We start from the raw sequence: 21365 nt of genomic DNA, 5'->3' as shown, positions 1-21365 counted from the left end.
TTCTTCCTCCAATAAGTCCACATTTGCCCTTAGCCCAAAGTTGTTGGTTTCCATGTTGTAGACCTCAGTTCAGTATGATTCCAATCCAACTTCGACTGCGATCAGGGCTTTGGTTCTATAGGCCAACCCGGAAAGGAGTTTCCCCTGTTGAAGTCCTAGGGGTCGTTCGGTAAGCCCACAAGATCCAAGGGAGTTCTTCTGCCCATATTCCTTTAGCCTCGCCCAGCCTCTTCTTTATCCCTTGAAAGATTACTTTGTTTGCCGCTTCTATTGCCCCATTCCCTTGTGGGTGGGCGACTGAGCTAAATCTTTGTTCGACTCCGAATTGGTGCAGGAACTTACGGAATTTGTTTCCAATAAACTGAGTTCCATTATCGGAGATACAAATCTTCGGAATTCCGAATTAGAGAATAATCTGTTCTAAGAAGAACTTCTTTGCTGCCTCTTCGGTTATGGCCTACAAAGGTCGGGCTTCGACCCACTTTGTCATGTAATCAATGGCAATTATGCAGTACTTTGCTTGCCTCGTGCTTGTTGGGAGAATGCCAACTATATCCACGGCCCACACGGTGAACGGAATGAGACTTAGTACGGAGGTCATTTCTTCTGGGGGTTGCCTCAGGACAGTGGTGAATAATTGGCACTATACACACTTCTTGGCGTATACGCTGGCATCAGCCTTCAGGGTTGGCCAGAAGCCCTGATGAAGGATTTTAAAGGCGAGGGACCGACCAGCCAGATGCTTGCCGCAGATTCCTTCATGCACTGCCTCAAGAGCTTGACGCTGTTCTTCGGTGTTTAGGCACCTCAGGAGGGGCTGACTGAGTGATCGGCGATACATCCTCCCGTTGATGATGGTGTAGCTCGACGCCCTGTACTTGATCTTTAGTGCCTCCCTTCTGTCCGGAGGTAGGATACCTTTCTCCAGAAAGTTCCTTAGGGGAGTCATCCAATCGTTCCCCTGGTGAATCCAGACATTCTTTCTTCTCGATCGAAGGCATCTTAGTTTCGGTGAGGTAGATAGAACCAGTTAGGCTCTGTGTCTCAGCTGAAGCTAGCTTGGAAAGGGCGTCTGCCCGTCCATTGTTTTCCCTGCCAATTTGACTTAGCTCAAAAGTTTCAAATGACAGAGAAGCATCTTTTACCTTGGTGGCGTAAGCCTTCGTCCGGGGGTCTCTTTGCTCAAATTCTCCAGAGAAGTATTTTACCACCAGCATATAGAGTTGCTGAAGGCCTTTAGGTGCTTCGCCTCAAGGCTTCGGGCCAGCTCCATCCCTGCGAGGAGTGTTTTCTATTCTGCTTCATTGTTTGTCAGAGGGAAATCGAATCTTATAGCCTGACATATCTCGAATACTTCGGGGCTGGAGAGAATTAAGCCGGCCCTACACCTTTTCCCAGTGACTAACCCATCTACAAAGAGTTTCCATTTTCCTGGAGTTTGAATGAGCTGTTCGCCAGGTGTGAGATCCTGCGTCCCCATGAATGTGCACTCAACCACGAAGTCAGCTAGAGCTTGGGCCTTGATCGCCATTCCGGGGACATACTCGAGATCAAATTCCCCAAGTTCGATGGACCAGGCTACTACTCTTCCCGAGGCTTCAGGCCTTGTTAAAATCTTCTTCAAAGGTTGACTGGTGACAACTTGAATCGTTCGGCCTTGGAAGTAATGTCACAATTTTCGGGAGGCCATAACCAACCCATATGCAATTTTTTTGGCATTGGGTACCTCGTCTCTGCATCCTTCAGGACATGGGAGACGTAGAACACAGGGTACTGATTGCCTTCATAGTTTTTCATAAGCACAGACCCTAGGGTTTTCGGTCGGACACGGCCAGATAAAGATGGAGAGTTTCCTTCGGATCGGGCCTCATTAAGAGTGGTGCCTTAGTAAGGTATTCTTTCACTTCTTCGAATGCCCTTTGGCACTCGGGCCCCCACTCAAAATTCTTTGACCCTTTGAGCACGGCGAAGAAGGGGAGTGCCTTTTCGGCTAATCGGGAGATGAAACGCCAAAGGGCGGAGAGCCGACCGGTCAGCTTCTGGATGTCTCTGATGCATTTAGGGGCTTCCATATTAATGAATGCTTCGATCTTTTCGGGGTTCGCCTCTATCCCACGGGCACTGACCATGTAGCCCAGGAACTTGCCATTGGAGACTCCGAAGGTGCATTTGTTCGGATTGATCCTCATGTTATTTCTTCAGAGCGTCTCGAAACACTCTTTCAAGTCTTTGACATGATCTTGGAATAGTGATTTTACAATCATGTCATCCACATATGTTTCCATGTTCCGACCGATCTGCTCTTTAAAGACCTTGTTTACCATTCGTTGGAATGTTGCTCCAGCATTCTTTAGTCCGAAGGGCATTTTGATATAAGCATAAGTCCCCTTCGGAGTTATGAACGCTGTCTTGGGCACATCCTTGTCATTCATAGTAATTTGATGATAGCCAGAAAAAACATCCAAAAAACTAAGTACCTCATATCCTGTCGTAGCATCTATCGGCTGGTCGATGCTGGGCAAGGGGTAGTGGTCCTTCAGACATGGTTTATTGAGGTCCGTATAGTCCATGCACATCCTCCACTTCCCATTTGACTTCTTAACTACCACCAAATTGGCTAACCAGTCGGGGTATTCGATTTCTTCAATAAATTTTACTTCCAACAGCTTCTCTACTTTAGCTTCAATGACCTTCTATCGTTCGACTGCGAATGTCCGCTTCTTCTGCTTTACCGGTTTGGCCTTAGGCTGTACATTCAAACAGTGCTTAGCCGTCTTGGGATCCAAACCAGGCATGTCTTCCGGCCCCCAGGAGAACACATCATGGTATTGCCGAATGACAACTACTACCTTTTCCTTCAGATCTTCCATCATGTTTTTCCCAATCCGAACCATTTTTCCCGAATGGCCTGCGTACAATTCTACCTCTTCGGTTTCCACCGCGGGTTCGGCTATCGGGCTCGAGAGATCTGTTCTAAACTTTTCCAACTCAATGTTCAGGGTTTCTCGACTTCCACTGGGCTCTGCCTCGGCCCTTTTTTTTTCCCGGTTTCGTCCGGCCCTTCGTATTCTTGATCCTTTTCCAGATCTTCCAGCATTATGATTCGGGAGGTTTTCTGATCGCCCCACATTTTTCCTACCCCTTTCTCGGTTGGAAACTTGAGTTTAAGATGGGGTATAGACTCCACCGCTTCAAAGGTCGACAAGAAGGGTCTCCCAAATATTGCATTATACGGGCTCTCGATCCGAACCACATAGAACTTCACCGGTTTCTCAGCAACATATGGCAATTTGCCCCGGAGGACAGGGAGCGTGATTGTTCCCTCAAACTGAATGGGGTGTCCTCCGATGGCGTATAGGGGAGCCTCATTGCAGGGCTCTAACTATTCTCCAGCCAAATTCATTTTACGGTAGGTTTTGTGGAACAATATGTTGGCCGAACTTCCGGTATCTACCATCACTTTCCATATTTTGTTCTGCCCGATGATAGGGTTTATGATGAGTGGGTCTTCGTGTGGGCGAATGATATCATCATAATCCTCACTGCTGAAGGTCATTGGCATGTGGGGCTTCACCTAACCGAACTGATAGAGATTGTATACTTGCCGGGCGTACCTTTTCTTGGCTGTCTTGCTATCCTTGTCCAGGATGCTGCCCCCAGATATAGTTTTTACTTTGCCCCTTATCCTATCCCTTCGCTCTGGCTCCCCGGCCTCTGCCTTCTCCTCTTGATTCTCCTTCGGCCCAAGCCTGTCTCTCAGATCTCGGACGAACTGATTAAGTTTGCCATCTTTGATCATACGCTTAATGAGCTTTTTGAGATGATAGCACTCATCGGTGTTATGCCCTTGGCCCTGTGATAGTCGCAGTATTTTTCGGGGTTCTTCTTGTGGTTTGGGACCTTCATTTTAGTCGGACGGACGAATCCGGGTTTGCCCTTAATCTAATGGAGAATCTTGGAGATCGGCGCATTCAAAAGGGTGAACACGATCGAATCTCTATCTCATCGTCGTTCGGCCCCCCGATCCGTTTCTTTTCTTCCTTCTTTCCTACCATCCCTTCGGTCAGCTCCTGATCTTGAGCCTTCGTATCTGTCGGCTCTCTTTGATCGGTCATCCCTTCGGGAGTCCTGATATCCCCAATACTTTTTATTTTTCGGCGAATGTTCTCGCCCCTCACATATATATCATTTAGGGATTTCGGGGGGAAATCGTAAAGAGATGAGTGAAGCTTTTTACCTTTATAGGGGTCCAGCCCCGCCGTTAGGAAGCCCATTGCTTTGACCTTGTCCAGATTAGTAACCATTCCAGCTTCCTCCTTAAACCGAGCGAGATAGTCCCCAACTCTTCGTTCGCTCTTTGCCTGCAGTGGACCAGGGCTTCGGTGTCCTTCGCCTTTCGGCATAGGTGCGAGTAGTACTTCAGAAACTTCCTCTTTAGCTGCTCGTAGGATCCAATGGACCTAGGCTTGAGGGATTTGTACCACATCGAAGCTGACCCCTTCAGATAGGTCTTGAACATTTTGCATAACATGATATCATTGTGACCCATCACAATCATTAGCAGCTCGTACTTTTCGTAGTGGTCTTCAGGGTTTCCCTTCTCACTGAACTCACTCATCTTAGGCAATTGTCTTTTTTCGCCCGAGGGGGGGTCGATATTGCTCAATTTCTTGGGTCAAAACCGGTTTTCTATCGGCCCTCCTATAGCCGAACAGGGCCTTCTCTAGACGATTGAGCCTAATGCGGGATCCATCGGACTCTTCGTCCGAATCAGACAAAAAAGGTTGTTTGGTCCTTTTCCTTCGGGGATGCGAATCAGAGTCAGACTCATCTTCTTCGTCATGCACCCTACGTTCTCTTCTATCCTTATTCGTTCTTCCGGGCTCATTGGCCTGCAACGCTTCGCGCAAAGTTCGTTCTTGTAATTCAATCTCTGCTCTTTGCAGCTGCAGGGCCTTCATTCTGAGCGCATCAGCCTCTCTTCGCTTAGCTCGGGCTTCTGCTTCCTTTTCAGCTTGATCAGTTTTGGCCTTACCCTTCTCCGCGACCTTTTCTGCCCGGATCTTTAGGAGTAAGACATCTTCCTCATGAGTCAATCTGATGACCCCATCTTTGCCACTAGGGTGGGATGTTGTCCCTTGTCGGAAAAACCAGGTGGCGGTGAATGCTCATAAATTATTTCTGTCAAGTTCTCGTTATCTCGGCTTGTAACTCTCATATTTCCCACAGACGGCGCCAAATGTTACGCCCAGATTCCTTCGGGTGTTTGAATAGACTTCGGCTGCCTTGAAGGTGGCTTCGACTAATACCTGAAAGTGAAGAGAATGCGAGGGTTTGTACCCCCGATTCACCTCCGGTGTGAGAATAAGAATCTAGTTGTAGAGGTGGGTAAAGAATACAAGAAAAGCAGAGTGTTTGTGAGAATCTGTGTGTATTTTGTCTTACTTCTCAAGGGGTTTTATACCCAATTCTGCCATGATTGCTCGTCCGTTATGTATCATTAAACAGGGAGTGAAAATGGGGCGTTATGTCCCTTCTGTATTTCAACGTTCAGGGAGAAAATGGACCTCGGCTTGAGGCTCTTCGTGGGCCTTCGGCTTAAGGGCCTGGAGGACCTTCGGCCCAATGGCTAAGTCGTCCGATGGGCCTTCACTCAGTGGGCCATATTGGGCCCATAGTCAACAATTAGTTACAAGCAAAATGTAATGATAATAGGGTTTAATAACAAAGTGCCCACTATTCTTGTAAAAAACTATCAAGTGGCTAATCGATCTTCACGGGGACTCGTTTTGACCACTAGAATCAAAATATATGTCACTCTCTTAAATTTTGAAATAAAATTAACTGAAAATTATTGGAATCCTAATTAGCAAATGACGTGCCAGTCACATGAATTATAAAAAAAATTATACTTCTTTATTATTAGTTTTTCTAACAAACCTATTATCGATTCATTAAATTTTAGATCAATTTTATTTAAAGATTCATTGTAGTAATATATAAAGTAATTATAGCGGTCAAAACGAGTCTCCGTCAAGATCGAATAATCATTTGATAATTTTTGAAAAAAACAGAGTGCACTTTAATATAAAACCCCATGATAATAAAGACACAAGAAGAGATGGGCGAGAGCACTGCCGCACGTGATAACCGAACCATTTTAAATTTGTAGCTAATATACACCTGACCTTTTTAAATCATAAAGAAAAAACTATATAAAATGCCCCAAGTGAAATAGGGATTCTGGTGCACTCGTCGTAACGTAAACACAGCCCTACATTTTGAAATTTGCAAGGATTTCAATTTTTTTACTTTCCCTTCTCTCAGCCTCCATACTGTTGAATTTTGTTACTGTAACTCGTTTTCTCCTAAGGTAATTTTTATTTTACGCTCTCTTTAATTACGTTTATTCATATTATTACCCTCACATATATCTGCAGTTGTCCTTGTTATAATTCAAGGACTTACATAATCATTAACTTGATCACTTTCTCATCAAGACTTTACACGTTTAATAATCTTTATGAAACAATTAGGGTTTATATAGATTTGGGTAAAATTCAAATTTCTTTACTTCCATGTAAATAAATTTGGGTTAATTGTTAAAAATGTTGAGTTTTTGTTGATCATTAGTTGTTGATACCTCGTTAGAGTGTGCCTGTAATTTCTAGATATGTGAATCTTGACATTGATTTGCTTTGAGTGGTTAACAAGATCACTTGTTTAAGGTTAGGGAAGTTGTCTGAAAATGTAACTTAGAGACAAATTTTAATATAATTCAGATTTATTTGTGTAAAATTTGAGTTAAGTAGGATCAAAGTTTTATTAGTAAATGTGGTAAATTTACAACTGAATAGCTAAGATTGTTTCTAGCAGAATTTTAACATTGTATTGTGGGTTTGAATCCGTAAAAGCACTCTTTGCTTCCCTCTGAGTTTGAAACTTGTTTGATATTATGTTAAAAATGATTAAATAATACGATTCTGCAAATGCATATAATTGCAAGTTCTTTTCCCTTTTTTGTCAACTTAATTGATGCAGCTTGTGAAGAAAATTAAATTATGGTTTATTGCGGAAAAATGGAGTTTTTTATTCAAGAAATTTGGTTAGGAAGCATCGGCCCCTGGTCCAACTATCATTCTCATTGAGTTTATAGTTCTGCACTTTCCCTCCAAACATGACTAACTAATTATACCTGTATTTGCATTTCAATTTACTCGCTTCCATTCTTCAAAAATAATTACTGATTATATCTCTATTAGTCCTTGTTGTATATATAAATGGAATCTATCTTGCACATTTTGTAGTTAATATATCAACATTAGTGTTTGCTTAATATGAAGGAAGTTACAATAAAGAGTGTACTGAGCTATCAATTTGCTACTGATTGAATTTGTATAGAGGTTTAAATGTAATATTGTCTATTTTTTTTATTTCTCTATAAATTTTAACTTAAATGTTGATATATATTGTGCCTGTTATTTTATATCATTTTCCCTCCTCTAGTGTAGTTGCAAATGAATGAAACAATTGTCTTGGGGAACCAAAGTCAACATCAACCTAGCGCTTCCAATAGAAGGAAGCGGAAGACTTCAGGAAAGAGCAAAAATAATGTGGAAAACAATAATGTCATTGATGTTGATGATTATGACTATGATGATGTCATAGTTATTGATTTCCCTGCATTATTTCCTAAGAGAGTAAGAAAATCAGGAACTATTGTTTGCGTTGATGATGATAGATCTATCATTTGTGTTGATGATGATAATGATGGCATAGATGTTGAATTTGAAGTATCTTCTGGAAAGCTTAAAGAGCAGTGGGAAAAAGCTTTCTCGAAGAGAAAAATTGAGGTTTGTGTAGCTCCATTCTCTTCTTATCTCTCTGTCAAAATGGTAACCAGATGTTCACTCTTTTCTCTTCTTACCTCTATCTGCCAATATGGCAACCATACAATTTGAAATGTATTGTTCACTCTCTTCTCTAGGCGGAGAAAGCACAAGAATTGCTGCTATTGCAAAAGAAAAAAGATGCAGAGATTTCTTTATTGCTAGACATTGAGAGAAGGCAAAGCCAGCGTATTGAAGAAGTGCGTGGGACACAAAAGCAGGTTTAAACATCTTTTACATTATTCCACGTGCTTCAGCAATCCATGTTATGTTTGTTAGCATTGTGACTTTGAATTGGATTTTATGTTTCACGCATATGTCAGTAGTTCATATATTTACTTCTTTGCTTTGGCTGTTGGTATATATCTGCAACAAATCTTATCATGCTTCTCTACATGCTCTAGGACGAGGAAAATTTGAACTTAAAGGAGAAACTGCGTGCTAAGGTTAAGAGTGACCTTAGTAAACTGGAGTCGACTTGCCGTGATATGGCATCAGTACTGCGTGGCCTAGGTATCCAAGTGAATGGTGGCGCAGATGAGGTGAGTGAACATGTTTTGCATGGTCCATGATTATGCAGACATAAATTTTAAGACAAAAGTAAATAGAAGATAGTTTTGTAGGTTAAGAGTTAGATAATGCTTCTAAAGGGTTTAGCTTAAGAGTTATACTAATGCTTCTATAGTCTACTGATGTTATACTGGTTATCAGTTACCAGTGGTGCTCAGTTAGCGGCTTTAACAATTGTTGATACATATTCCAGGTGCGTGTCGCTATTAAAAGAGCATTGTTAAGCTTTCATCCCGATAGAGCTGATCAATCTGACATTCATCAACAAGTAGAAGCAGAAGAAAAGTTCAAGCTTATTAATCGCATGAAGGAGAAGTTTGCCAAATAATGAACTAGAATATCTTTTGTTATGGACTAATGGTGGTGTTCTAGTAGTTTTTGTCTTTTGCAGAATATGATGAGTAGTATTTTTATCAAGCATATCTAATGTTGACTGTAGTTTCCCTCTTAGTATCTCCTGCTGCTAGGGCAAAAACTTATCCTGTATAAAGCACTTCGAAAATTATTTTTTATCAATGAAAATCAGTATTTGAAGTCGATCAAGACACCTTTTAATTATCTGCAATTTGAAGAGAACATTAATCCGGTTAGACCTTCGTAATTACACCTTTTTTATAGATCAACATGATTGTAAATGATTCAGTCAGAATATATCCTTTTGCAGCCAACGGCTACTCTGTCAGTGTCACAACTCACAGGAGCAGTTAAGAAGCATGTTAATCAGGAAACCTTGCTCTTTTCTAATTTATGTATTTTTATTCCAGTACTCGTTCTTCATCACAATCCTCTGATTTTAGGTGATGTTCAACTTTCCAAACCTTTAAGATTTGAAAGGGTATTTAGAGCGACAAATAACAATGCTCAGGTGTTTCTTCAGTTTGGTATGGGACCTCGAACTTGTGTTGATTGAACTTCACAACAGACGAATCAAATATAGCAGTTTCAAGGTTCCTGCAGAGAGATACAATTTCTCGTCGTTGCCAAAGTATGTACACCACCAAGCAGATATAACATCACCTGAATCCAATAATGCCTTTGAAAGATAGGTTCAGTTGGAACAGTAGTACGGCAGCCTCTTCCTTGGAAGGGGACCATAATCACTATCCACTAAATTAAAACTAAATTCAATTTGACTTATATATTACCTCCCAAGGTTTTCTGAGGAAAGGGTCAACAAACAGGGGACTTCCTGGAGCCCCTCTTAGATTCTTGAACTATGTCATATGGACCGCGATCTGTAACATTTGAAAGATAACATGTGCCTTGCAGTTAATCGTATCATCCAATCGAAACCAAAATATTGAGCATGTCTGCCTCGGAGGTAGGGTTTAAGACAAACCACGTACCCGTTATGTCTCACTCACAAGTAGGGAGTAGGTTCCGGGTAGGGTGAGATGTACACAAATTTTATCATCGTATCTGGGAGTAAAGGAACTTTTTTTGTGAACACTTCAGCTTTTGAGAGGGTACATTATCACCAGGGCCGGTCTAGAGCCAGGTCAACCAGGTCTTTTGCCCTGGGCCTGGTTGCTTCTGTTTGTTTGTTTGCTTGCTTGTACACGCACGGATCCAGCACTTCACTTTATTACCTCAGCAATCAACATGAAATAATTAGGCAGGCAAATTATTAATTTTCTAATGTGTCATAAAAATTTTAATGCAATATGGTCCTATTTTGCTTGGTGAAGATAATCATAGTAGCACTATAGAACAAATCGTTTGTTTAAGAATATTGTGTTATCAGTTCCCTGTCATTACTCTTATCAACACTATGATGTAAGATTATGGACCACTATATTGATGTAAGATGAGAGCTACTTTGATATGCAATACCAGGTTTTTTATAATACAATAATTGTCCTTCAATTTAGATCTTCTAATTATTGAGAGCCTTCCTCTGAAAATCAGATATCTTTCACCTACGACATTACATCTAATATGTTAATAAACCAAATATGTCCACCTCTGATTAAGATTCCTGATGACAGCATTATGTATAAATTAGAATGGTAAAGATATTGTAATATACTAAATATGCATGCAAGTCTTAAGGTTTTGGCTAAGTTTCTTTCAGGAAACATTATGGGTTTGATTGCATATCTGATCGTCTTTGTTTCAGGTTTTATGGCCTTGTACGTTCTTTTGGCCCTTACTAGATTTGTTGGCAAAGTATGGTGGAATCCCATCCGCGTACAGTCCAAGATGAAACTGCAGGGAATAACAGGTCCTTCTTACAAATTTTTTTATGGGAACACCAAAGAAATCTTAAAAATGAGAAGTAGTTCAATGGCAGAACCTATGAATGATCTTTCGCACCATATATTCCCCAGGATTCTACCTCATGTACACTCTTGGAAGAACAACTATGGTAACTGGTCAAGTATATAATTTGTTCTTGCTGTGTCATTTCCATACTTTGATAACATATTTAGTGATCAATATAGAGAATAATGTGATAAGATGGATACTTTCTTTAAGGTGCAAACTTTCTGAACTGGTATGGTTATCAAGCCCAACTGGTGGTGACAGAAGCTGAGCTAATCAAAGAGATACTGAACAACAAGGACAATTCTTTTCCGAAGATAGAGCTTGAAGGCTATGCAAAGAAGCTATTAGGAGATGGGCTCTCATCAAGCACTGGAGAAAAATGGCTTAAGCTTCGCAAACTGTCCAATCATGTATTCCATGCAGAAAACTTGAAAGTAAGTTACTAAATACTCAGCCTAGTTTGAGTGATATTCAACTAATTCAATTTAAGTATAATACTTGGATCTGTAAGACGTTCTAGTTACCTACGAATACATAAATATGTGCAGAACATGATTCCAACAATGGTCACAAGTGTCGGAAAGATGCTGGAAAGGTGGAAAGAGTATGAAAACAAAGAAATTGAGGTGTTTGAAGAATTCAGGCTCTTGACATCAGAAGTCATTTCCAAGACGGCTTTTGGCAGCAGTTATTTGGAAGGTGAAGATATGTTCAAGATGTTGATGAAGTTGACCTTGATAGTTTCTAGAAATCTTCACATAGTAAGGCTTCCTGTCATAAGGTGATTAGCGTACATTACACAAACTGATTCATTTGTTTTTTTTCAGCCTACTAGGGTGATTGTAAAATCAGAAATCACTTCAAATATCAGGTCGTTTATTTACAGCTTTGCCATGTTTATTTGATCCTCAACCTTTGCAGTAAAATAATAAAGACTAAAGACGATATAGAGTCGGAGAAGCTTGAGCAAGGAATTCATGATTGCATATCGAAGATGATAAATAGAAGAGAGAAAGAAACTTCTGGCACGATGGAGAGTATGGTAGGTGGAGATTTTCTTGGGAGTCTGTTGGAGGCTTACCACGACAAAGATGTGAGCAAGAGATTACTAATGCAAGATATGGTAGATGAGTGCAAAACTTTCTATTTTGCTGGTCATGAAACAACGACATCGTTGCTTGGATGGACTATTCTTCTTCTTAGTACCAACAAACAATGGCAAGAAAAAGCCAGAAATGAGGTAGTTGAATTGTTTGGCCAGACAAATCCTACTTCAGATGGCATTCCTAGGCTCAAAACTGTATGCAATCTAAAACTCTAATTAGTTCCTATCATAATTTGCTTGATCAATCATTAATCATTTACAGTCAACTTCTGAAAAATAATCTTGCTTTTCATTCAAATGTAGATGAACATGATTATTGAAGAATCACTAAGACTATACCCTCCAGTGCCTGCAATCAAAAGGAAGGTTAAGAGACGAGTTCAACTAGGAAACTTGATGCTTCCGCCTCATCTAGAGCTATACATTTCACCACTAGCACTCCATCATGATCCTCAAATATGGGGAGAAGATGTTCATATCTTCAAACCAGAAAGATTTGCAAAAGGTGTTGCTAATGCTACCAAAAATACAGCAGCAGCATTTTTGCCATTTGGATTTGGCCCTCGTACTTGTGTGGGATTAAATTTTGCTATTGTCGAAGCAAAGATAGCACTTGCAATGATACTTCAACGATATGCTTTCACATTATCACCGACCTATGTTCATTCCCCAATTCAGACATTCATGGTTCGACCTCAACACGGAGTTCAAATAATTCTTCTTCCACTTGGAAGTACACAATAAGTTCAATGTTCAGTAACGAAGCTCTAAAATTGATGATAAAACATTCAAATTGCATTTTTTTTTTGCTAATTGACAAATTGCATTACAAATTACCGACAAGATACAAAACAAATCGAGTCAAACCAAACCAAACATATCCCGAACTCAATAGCAAGGAGACTCTATCCTGACAAACAAGAAACAGGACAACACTTGTTCATAATAAGAGAACATGATCAGACACAAAAGGTCGACACCCTAGCAAAATTCATTAACGGTTTCGAGAACGGAGATTCCGAACATAAGAACCGGGGTTTCTCTCAAATTCATTTCTTGGCATTCTATGATTTCTACCAGGAGCTATCATCGTCCTCTCAGATCTTCCACCTCTGCCGCAACATTTACAACAAAACATGAACAACAAAAGCACCAGCCATGCTACCAAGAAACGTGAACCAACTTGAACCCAGTAGTTAAATTTATGAATTGTTTCTGGTGAAAACAGTGGGTGGATCGCCTGTTCCCACAAATACTGCAGTAGAAGTAGCACTTCCTTGAGCTTTTCAGGGGCATAATCTTTCACATTTTCTTCTACCATTTTAGTTTCTATGTATTTTTGGCGACAGTGGTACACTAAAGACTTGGAGTCCTTTAGTTAGTCACTAGTCATAGTCAATGTTTATTATTAGAGTTTAAATTTACTTTTTTTTTGCCAGAATACTTTTGATTCTGTCACATCGTGTTAACATTTTATTTATATTTTATTGCCAACTATTTTGCATTTCCGTGACTAAATAATGAAGCATGGTTAATAGCCAACTGCTAACCAAGTGGTCTAGGGCGAGTATGGGCGGGTTTGGAGGGGTAAATTCATCCGATCTGAATTTCTTAAATTTTTAATTTTTCTAACCATAATTATAACTATAATTATAATTGTTATTGAACGATTTCTAAATAAAATTTATCATGGGCCATAAGAATGAAGTTTGAAGAAGATGATTATTTATAATATTGTATATTTATTGTATTGAAATGCTAAAATCGTAAAAATAAATTGTGCCTAGTATCTGTATAAACGGGAGAATTTATAAGTCAAAGTGTTAACCAGTCCTCTAACTAAAATTACCGCCTAAACTAGTAAAACCGTAAATAATAAAATAATCATATATTCCAATACCCCGTCAAACTTGATGTTAAGGTGGTTGAAACTGAAGACCTAACTTGAGACATAACTTCTTATGATAAGTGCCAAAAAGAGGTTTGGTCAGCAAATCAGCAAGTCGTGGAAATGTGCGAAATTTTGAGAAAATCCCTTAAAATCGACAGTTTTTAAGTTGGTCTCGAATAAATTGGCAATCAATCTTAAAATATTTGGTGCGATCCTGAAAAATCTGATGCTCTACGATATACTCCCTCCGTCCCGTTAAACGTTGCCTCATTTGACTTTCGGTACTGTTCACTGTAAGCGATTGACTACTAATTTACGTATAATCTATAATATCAAACATAGTCATGAGTGATCTCGTTGGATTTGTATTTATCAGTACTTTAATACAGTGAAATTTTTATATTTAATACTAATACGAATTTAAAGATATTAACAATCAAAAGTGTGTATTGGCAAACGTGTCCAACACAAATAAGAAACGTTTTTAGGGACAGAGGGAGTATTTAGCTGCAATGTTGTCATAGTAAACATAAATATGTGTAGGAACTTGAACATGTAAAACTTTCAATAAACCCTCTACACAAATTATTTCACTGGTAGTATAACTCATACCGCGGTATTCAGTTTCAGTTGTACTCTTATAAACAGTTTTCCGTTTCTTGGTCTCCGGGAAATTAATGATGTTCCTAAAAATACTTCATAACCAGATAAGGGTCGAGCTGAAAAATGGCATATTCCCCAATCAGCATCACAATAAGCAGATAGTTCCAAAAAAATTGAGACTTGTAAAACAATCCAACATTAAATGTTCCCTTCAAATATTTCAACAAATGAAGAGCAACATCAAAATGACTCTGAGCAGAGCAACATCAAAATGACTCTGAGCAGATGCAGAAAGAAATTGAGACAATTGCTGAACAGAGTAGGAAATATTCTTGTAAGATTCAAATATAATAATTTTTAAACAAGCCTCCTATTAACCTTAAGATCAAATAATTTGGTAGAGTCATCAAGACTTAATTGCAAACCTTTATCCATAGGAGAAACTGCAGGATTACAATCCTGCATATAAGTATCCACTAACAAATTCACGATATATTTTCTCTGATTTAACTTGATTCCAGAAGAGTCCCCGGTATCATCTACCTCAAGAAAATACTTAAGATTGTCAAGGTCTTTGATTGTAAAAGCTTTGTGTATAGCATTCTTCGTAAAAGAAATTGTTGAAAAATCATTACCGGTGACTAATAAGTCATCAACATAACACACAATGACTGTAAAAGAACCAACATAACTCATGACAAATAGAAAATAATCCTGAGTGGACTGGACATAGGCCATGGAAATCAGAAATTTTGAGAGCTTAACATTCCATTGCCTAGAGGCCCGTCTCAATCCATAAATGGATCTAATAAGTTTACAAACTTGTCCTGGAGCAGCTTTAGTGTAACCAGGAGGAGGAGTCATATAAATGTCCTCTTAAATAAAACTGTCTTCTCAGAAAACTTATTGAACTTGTTTTTTATTTTAATCTATGAAGGTACAAGTTCATCAATCTTCTTTCCTACCAGTTTCTTGATTCCCCTTTGATGATCATCCATAGTCTTTTCTAGTGCTTTACCCATAAAACGGAAAACTTTTAGCTAAGCTTTGTAGACCTCTGTTAATGCATCATACATCTCTAGAGGAGTAAGCACCTTGGCATTGCTACCTAGTATGGTGACATACTCTTCCCTGAATCTGGCCAATACTTTCTCCATATCAATACTAGCCAGGAATCAATATTTCCATCTTGTTCAGCTTCCTCCACTATCTTGGCATGTTGATCTTCAACATCTTCCTTGTATGAGAGTAAAATGGCCTGATAGTCTTGGTTTGACATATATGTGGTGAGCAATTATTGAGTAATATTGTCAAGGCCTTCAAGTTGATCTATAATTAAATCATTGACAGTGATAGGTTGTGCTTGAGTGTTTTGAAACCATTGTGCTAAGATGTGAGAGGGTTGTTATGTAGTGATAGATGGTTGATTTGTGCTTATGATTGAGGTGGAAGGTTGTTCAGTGTTTATGGTTGAGGTGGATGGGAAGGTTTGTAGTGTAGTACATGTGACTAGAGTCAAATCACAATTGAACTCATAGTTGAAACTATGGGTTTGACAGTGTGTCGTTCACCTTGTGAGTGAACCTTCGTATGAATTGGAGGGGAGTTAACCAGGTTACTGTCATGTACAATGGCCTCAACCTTTTCTCTTCTCGCAAAGAACTTACACCTGAATGTGCTTGGGTCATTGCCTCCCCAGTGAGTGGATTATTGGCAATTGGACTCCTAGCTTCAATTATAAGTGCAATTCAGCTAGGATTTTAAGGGGAGTTGTTCCATCAAGAGGAACTTCCAATTGAATTGGAAGGAATTTGTGTAGCTCCCCCTCAAGAATACTACCCTCAAACCTTAAAGCCTGTGAAGGCTACAGTGCACATGAAGATGCACTGGTTGGCTCAACGACTTCAATAAAAACTGATGAAACTCCTTTATTTTTTATGGTGTCATCAAGGTCCAACTCAGTATTTGACCTCTCACCATCTAAATTTAGTTCCTGAGTGGTGAACACACTTTCATGAACCGTGTCACTTGATTTTGGCAAGACTTTAGAAGTGAATTCAAGTCTTTCATTGTATGAAAAAGAAATTTGAGATATAAAGGATGTGAGTTCAGTTGTGAGTGTTGGAAACTCCCCCTGAATAGATGAGGGAGTTTTAAGATATGTGCTCTCAATATTGTGTGTGCCAACCTGTTGACTTCTTTAACCTTCTTGAGAATGCTCAAGAGCGGGTGTAGAATCTATACAAGATGTACTTGGGAGAGTGCTTGGTTTAATAGTGACATCTTGTCGAAAAGATGTCACTCGAGTCTGGTTGATTCCCTTATTTACAACTGCATCTTTTTGAGAAGATGCAGAGGTGCTCATTTGAGTGGTTAACTCAATTTTCTTTCCCATTGGCTTTTTGACCATGTGACCATGTGAAAGCCCTGATTATTGTGTAAAATACAAAAGATTATTCCTTCCTTAAGTGCTTCTTATTGAGCATTGCCAAGTTAATTTTATCTCCATAATGAATGAAATCCATGAATTCCGATATCTCCTCTAAGCTAGGAGAAGCACCCATATTCTCTGTGGAGATTTCCGGTGCATTATCCAAATCAAGAGCATTTAACTCCACAACTACCCCTTTGATACTACAGTATACCATCATTGTCATCTTCATGGGTGGTGAACATAGCACCGTTCCAGAACTCATTAAGAACATCCAAGTACATTATAGGGTTTGCATTTAGTGCCCCTGCGAGGTGTTAATCAGCCACAAACTTTACAAAGTACTTGAAATTATCAGGTGTCTATGTTGGGTCAGCAAAAGCTAGAAAATTGGTCTAATCCTTGGGGATTACTGATCTTTGAGTGTTTGTGTTTGAAGCCATTTATGAGTTTGAAAGAAATGAGAGGGTTAGTTTTGAGAAGAAGAGAGTGAATTTTGAAAGAAAACGTTATAATTAGTTCAATTGAGATCTCGAAAGAGTAAAGAGGAGTTATGTCGAGATGTCTGGGTATTTATAGTACAGATATGTGACTTCACGACAAGAGATTTAGAAATGGTGAAAAAGTATATTGAGAAGTCATATGGAGCGTGTAGAGAACTCATATCGATATGTTATACAAATACCCAGTTTACCCATTAGGACTAAATTATTCTAATTTCTATTATGAAACATACATCACAGAATTAGAATAAATTTCATATCAAAAGTGTTTTATTAAAATAATTTATTGAATTAAATTATTCCAGTCTGAGTTATCGAGAAGTCTTGAATTGTATTATAGAGAACTCTATATCGATAAGTATATCGAGACCTCTACATGATTTATCGAGAAGTCATAAAAAGACTTATCGAGAAATCTATCGAGAAGTCCTTAAAGACTTATCGAGAAGTCATTTAGACTTACCGAGAACTCAGTTCTTTATATACTTTTATTTTAATATGACTATGTCTTATATTAATTTCACATACCAACAACATGAATTAATATCTAGACAGTTTTTCTTAGAATTAGAAAAATTCCAAGTTAGATTTATCTTTAAAAAAATAAATATACAGAGATTTATGATATATTTATAAATCATATTCCAGTTAATTTCTAATTAAATCAAATTAGCTTTGATTCATTGAGAATTAATCTATTGCAACATGTTAACTGAGTTCTTGCCTTAGGATGAAGAATTAAGCATATCAATTTCACTTACAAGTCTTGTGAAAGTTGTTCCATCCAAAGGTTTAGTGAAAATGTCAACTAACTGCTTTTTCTTTGGAACATAAATGAGCTCAGTGGTACCATTTGTAGCATGCTCTATGATAAAATGGTACATTACATCAATGTGCTTTAATCTTGAATGATTGACAGGATTAACAACTATGGATATTTCACTAGTGTTATCATACATGATACGAATTTTCTGCAACACCAGTTCATAATCTGTTAGTTAGTTTCTAATCCAAAGCATTTGAGTAAAACAACTTCGAACAACTATATATTCATCCTCAACTATGGAAGTTGACACAAATTATTGTTTTTTACTATACCATGATACAAGTATTTGACCTAGGAATTGACATCTTCCAGATGTACTTTTTCTGTCCACCTTACATCCAGCAAAATTTGCATTTGTGTATCCAATAGCTTCGAAAACAGTTCCCTTAGGATACCACATTCCCAAGTTTGGAGTTTCCTTCAAATATTAGAAAATTCTCTTGATAACCATTAGGTGTGATTATTTAGGATTTGATTGAAATATTGTATACAGATATGTGGCAAACACGATGTCTAGTCTACTTGCAGTCAAGTAAAGTAGAGATCCAATCATACCCCGGTAGCTTGTGATGTCTACACTTTTTGATTTCTTTTCTTCATCCAACTTGGTAGCTGTAGGCATAGGAATAGATGTTGGTGAACAATCCACCATTCCAAATTACTTCAGAAGATCTTTGACATACTTAGTTTGACTGATGAAAATCTGATAAGGGAATTTTATATCCACTTGGAACACTTCATATTGGCTTAAATTGGATGTTTTAGACTCAAGTATGTGGTATTTTTGATGTATTTTGTGTAATTACATTGCAGGTCACTAGTCAGGAGGAGGATTTGATTTTTATAATGTTTTTACGCTAATAAAAGGTCAGGAATGGAGTTTTGGGAGATCGCACGAAGAAAGGAGGTAAAACAACAAAATTCAGCATTTTTGTCAAAAGGCCGGCGCGCCCGCGCTGGAAGCAGGGTGGCGCGCCAGTTGAAAATTGAAGGCAGCGTGCCCATGCTCAAGGCAGGGCGGCCGCGCCGGGTTGTTTTTGCAGAATCCTGATTTTACTCTGATTTGAAGATTTAAAGCGTCCAAATCTGCCAGGATCCTATATATAAAGATAAAAAGATGTTTTTAACAAGAAGGAAGCCAAGGAGAGCATAACAAAGACCTAGAGAGCACAAGACGGCTATGGAGAAGAAGACCCAGTTTATTCTTGTGTATTATTTAATTTAGTCATTACTTTGGATGCTTGTTTTTGCTTTGTTCTAAACTTTGATACTTTTATATTTTATCGTAATATACTGGATTTAATTACTATAATGTTTTCATTGGAACCCATGGTAACGATTCATTCGATTATGAACTAATCGTTGTCATAAGGGTTCTAACGGATTTACTTATGGATTTTAATAGTTGAATATTCTAAATCTTTAGTGTGTGGTGATTTATGATTTCCTAGTATAGTTGTGCTTAATCGTCTTGATGCGTAGCTAACATCTAAGATTGTTTGTCAATCTCTTATGAAGCGAAAGTGAATATAGAGGTTTAGAACTTTCCATGCTAGCATAGGTTTATGTATGAATTGACATGCATGATTCGTAGTATAATTTTAACCATCTCATACACCCTATGTAATCACGATAGATAACTTGCTCTTCAACCGTTATGTTTTCAAATCTTACAGACATATAGGGTCTAAGCATAATTGGTGTCTACTTAACTTCTATCTTGATTGTGGATTCTTAGTAGTAGGGTATACGTATATCGAAAGATAGCGTATACTAGTTTCGTGTTATCTGATTAGTTATCATCACCATCGCATACTATTGATAAAGACATAAACTTTGAATGAAGTATTTAATAAAGTTAGAATCCCATATATTATTCTCATATAAGTAATTCACTTTTAATCTCTTAGTTAATGCATGTTAGTATAATCTCTTTAGTAGTTCATCAACACAATTTGTTACTTGTTTTAGCTGTGAACGATAATCATACATTGTTGCATAAGTGCATAATCTGAACTTAACTTAAACCAATCCCTGTGGGAACGGACTTGACTTATCTTATACTACTTGTGATCACGTGCGCTTGCATGTATTTTCACGTGTGTTTTCGTGTGAACAAAATCCCATCATTCTTTTGGCTTACTTGAAGGCCAATAAATAGCTTAACTCTCCCATCATGCTCATTTCATATTCCCTTTACATGAGTTTTGAGAATCGTTGACCGAGCTTTTCATTAATAGAACCAAAAATGATATCATCCACATAAAATTGAACTAGGATAATAGCATCACCATATTTCTTGTAAAAGTGAGTTTCATCAATTGTACCTCTAGTGAATCCATTCTCGATCAAAAATTCTGACAAGGTGTCATAGAATGCTCTTGGTGCTTGCTTCAAACCATAGATAGCCTTTAATAGTATGTAAACAAAATTCCAAAATTTTGGATCTTCAAAGCCAAGAGGCTGTTGCACATAGACTTCTTCTTTTAGTTCACAGTAAAGAATGCATTTTTCACATGCATTTGATTCACTTTGAAATTTGGGTGTGCAGCAAATGTAAGGAAAATTCTTATTGCTTCAGGTCTTGCAACTGGAGAAAAAGTTTCATCATAATCAATTCAAATATGAACAAGTTTTTAGCGCCGCAACCGGGGATACAATGTTAACTTTTAGTTTATGTGCTTGACATCAGTGGTCGTTAAAGTTCACTGACTCAAACTATTTTACTTATAAGGGTACTTTGTTGTGTTTCAGGTACTCTAGAGAGCATGTATGCGAACACGGTCTCAATCTCGGAAGGAAATAATTGAAGAAGATAAAGTAGTTGAAGAAGTGGAAGAAGAAGTTTTTGTAAAAGTTGAGAAGGTTGAAGAAGAAGCGATCACTACAATGGGAGAACCAGCAACACCAACGAAAGTGTTGATGGATTTTTCTCAACCAAAGATCAATGACATTCAATCTAGCATTGTCAGGCCAGCTATCGCAGCTAATACCTTTGAGATCAAGCCTGACACGATTCATATGGTACATAATTCAGTCCAGTTTGGGGGTGCTCCAACGGAAGATCCCAATATGCATATTAGGGATTTCATCGAGATTTGCGACACCTTCAAGTTCAATAATGTTTACGAAGATGCTGTGAAATTGAGACTTTTCCCATTCTCTCTGAGGGATAAGGCTAAGGGCTGGTTACACTCTCTACCAGCTGGTTCTATTACTACTTGGGAAGATCTTGCTCAAAAGTTTCTCACTAAATTTTTCCCTATGGTAAAGACAGCT

General features: G+C 38.5%; 3 protein-coding genes across 4 annotated transcripts; 2 read left to right on the top strand and 1 right to left on the bottom strand.

The window, feature by feature from the left end:
* Positions 1-1808: 1808 nt before the first annotated feature.
* Positions 1809-2189, bottom strand: LOC141660836 (putative mitochondrial protein AtMg00860). Its single transcript, XM_074467822.1, has one exon. The coding sequence runs from the start codon at positions 2187-2189 to the stop codon at positions 1809-1811; it is 381 nt and encodes a 126-aa protein (XP_074323923.1).
* A 4030-nt stretch (positions 2190-6219) lies between these two features.
* Positions 6220-8996, top strand: LOC141661673 (uncharacterized). Of its 2 annotated transcripts, none has more exons than XM_074468682.1 (5): positions 6220-6373; positions 7512-7853; positions 7988-8110; positions 8294-8431; positions 8653-8996. In XM_074468682.1, the coding sequence occupies exons 2-5, from the start codon at positions 7518-7520 to the stop codon at positions 8785-8787; spliced, it is 732 nt and encodes a 243-aa protein (XP_074324783.1). In that variant the 5' UTR covers positions 6220-6373; positions 7512-7517; the 3' UTR covers positions 8788-8996. The 2 variants fall into 2 exon arrangements, with proteins under 2 accessions (XP_074324783.1, XP_074324782.1); XM_074468681.1 differs by having other exon boundaries at positions 7507-7853.
* A 1508-nt stretch (positions 8997-10504) lies between these two features.
* Positions 10505-13243, top strand: LOC141724997 (cytochrome P450 CYP749A22-like). The gene is made up of 5 exons (XM_074527341.1): positions 10505-10827; positions 10938-11161; positions 11276-11508; positions 11649-12027; positions 12136-13243. The coding sequence occupies exons 1-5, from the start codon at positions 10542-10544 to the stop codon at positions 12574-12576; spliced, it is 1563 nt and encodes a 520-aa protein (XP_074383442.1). The 5' UTR covers positions 10505-10541; the 3' UTR covers positions 12577-13243.
* Positions 13244-21365: the final 8122 nt, after the last annotated feature.

The sequence above is a fragment of the Apium graveolens genome, chromosome 5, assembly GCF_009905375.1.
Source record: "Apium graveolens cultivar Ventura chromosome 5, ASM990537v1, whole genome shotgun sequence".
Classification (NCBI taxonomy): domain Eukaryota; kingdom Viridiplantae; phylum Streptophyta; class Magnoliopsida; order Apiales; family Apiaceae; genus Apium; species Apium graveolens.
The sequence above is the reverse complement of the archived record's forward strand: the minus strand, read 5'-3'. Positions and strand labels throughout refer to the sequence as shown.

Coding starts and splice junctions, on each gene's coding strand:
- LOC141660836 (XM_074467822.1), bottom strand. CDS start 2,189: ATGAGGATCAATCCGAACAAATGCACCTTCGGAGTCTCCAATGGCAAG.
- LOC141661673 (XM_074468682.1), top strand. CDS start 7,518: ATGAATGAAACAATTGTCTTGGGGAACCAAAGTCAACATCAACCTAGC. Junction 7,854..7,987: donor TCTCGAAGAGAAAAATTGAG/GTTTGTGTAGCT, acceptor TCTCTTCTCTAG/GCGGAGAAAGCACAAGAATT. Junction 8,111..8,293: donor TGCGTGGGACACAAAAGCAG/GTTTAAACATCT, acceptor TACATGCTCTAG/GACGAGGAAAATTTGAACTT.
- LOC141724997 (XM_074527341.1), top strand. CDS start 10,542: ATGGGTTTGATTGCATATCTGATCGTCTTTGTTTCAGGTTTTATGGCC. Junction 10,828..10,937: donor CTCTTGGAAGAACAACTATG/GTAACTGGTCAA, acceptor ACTTTCTTTAAG/GTGCAAACTTTCTGAACTGG. Junction 12,028..12,135: donor GCATTCCTAGGCTCAAAACT/GTATGCAATCTA, acceptor ATTCAAATGTAG/ATGAACATGATTATTGAAGA.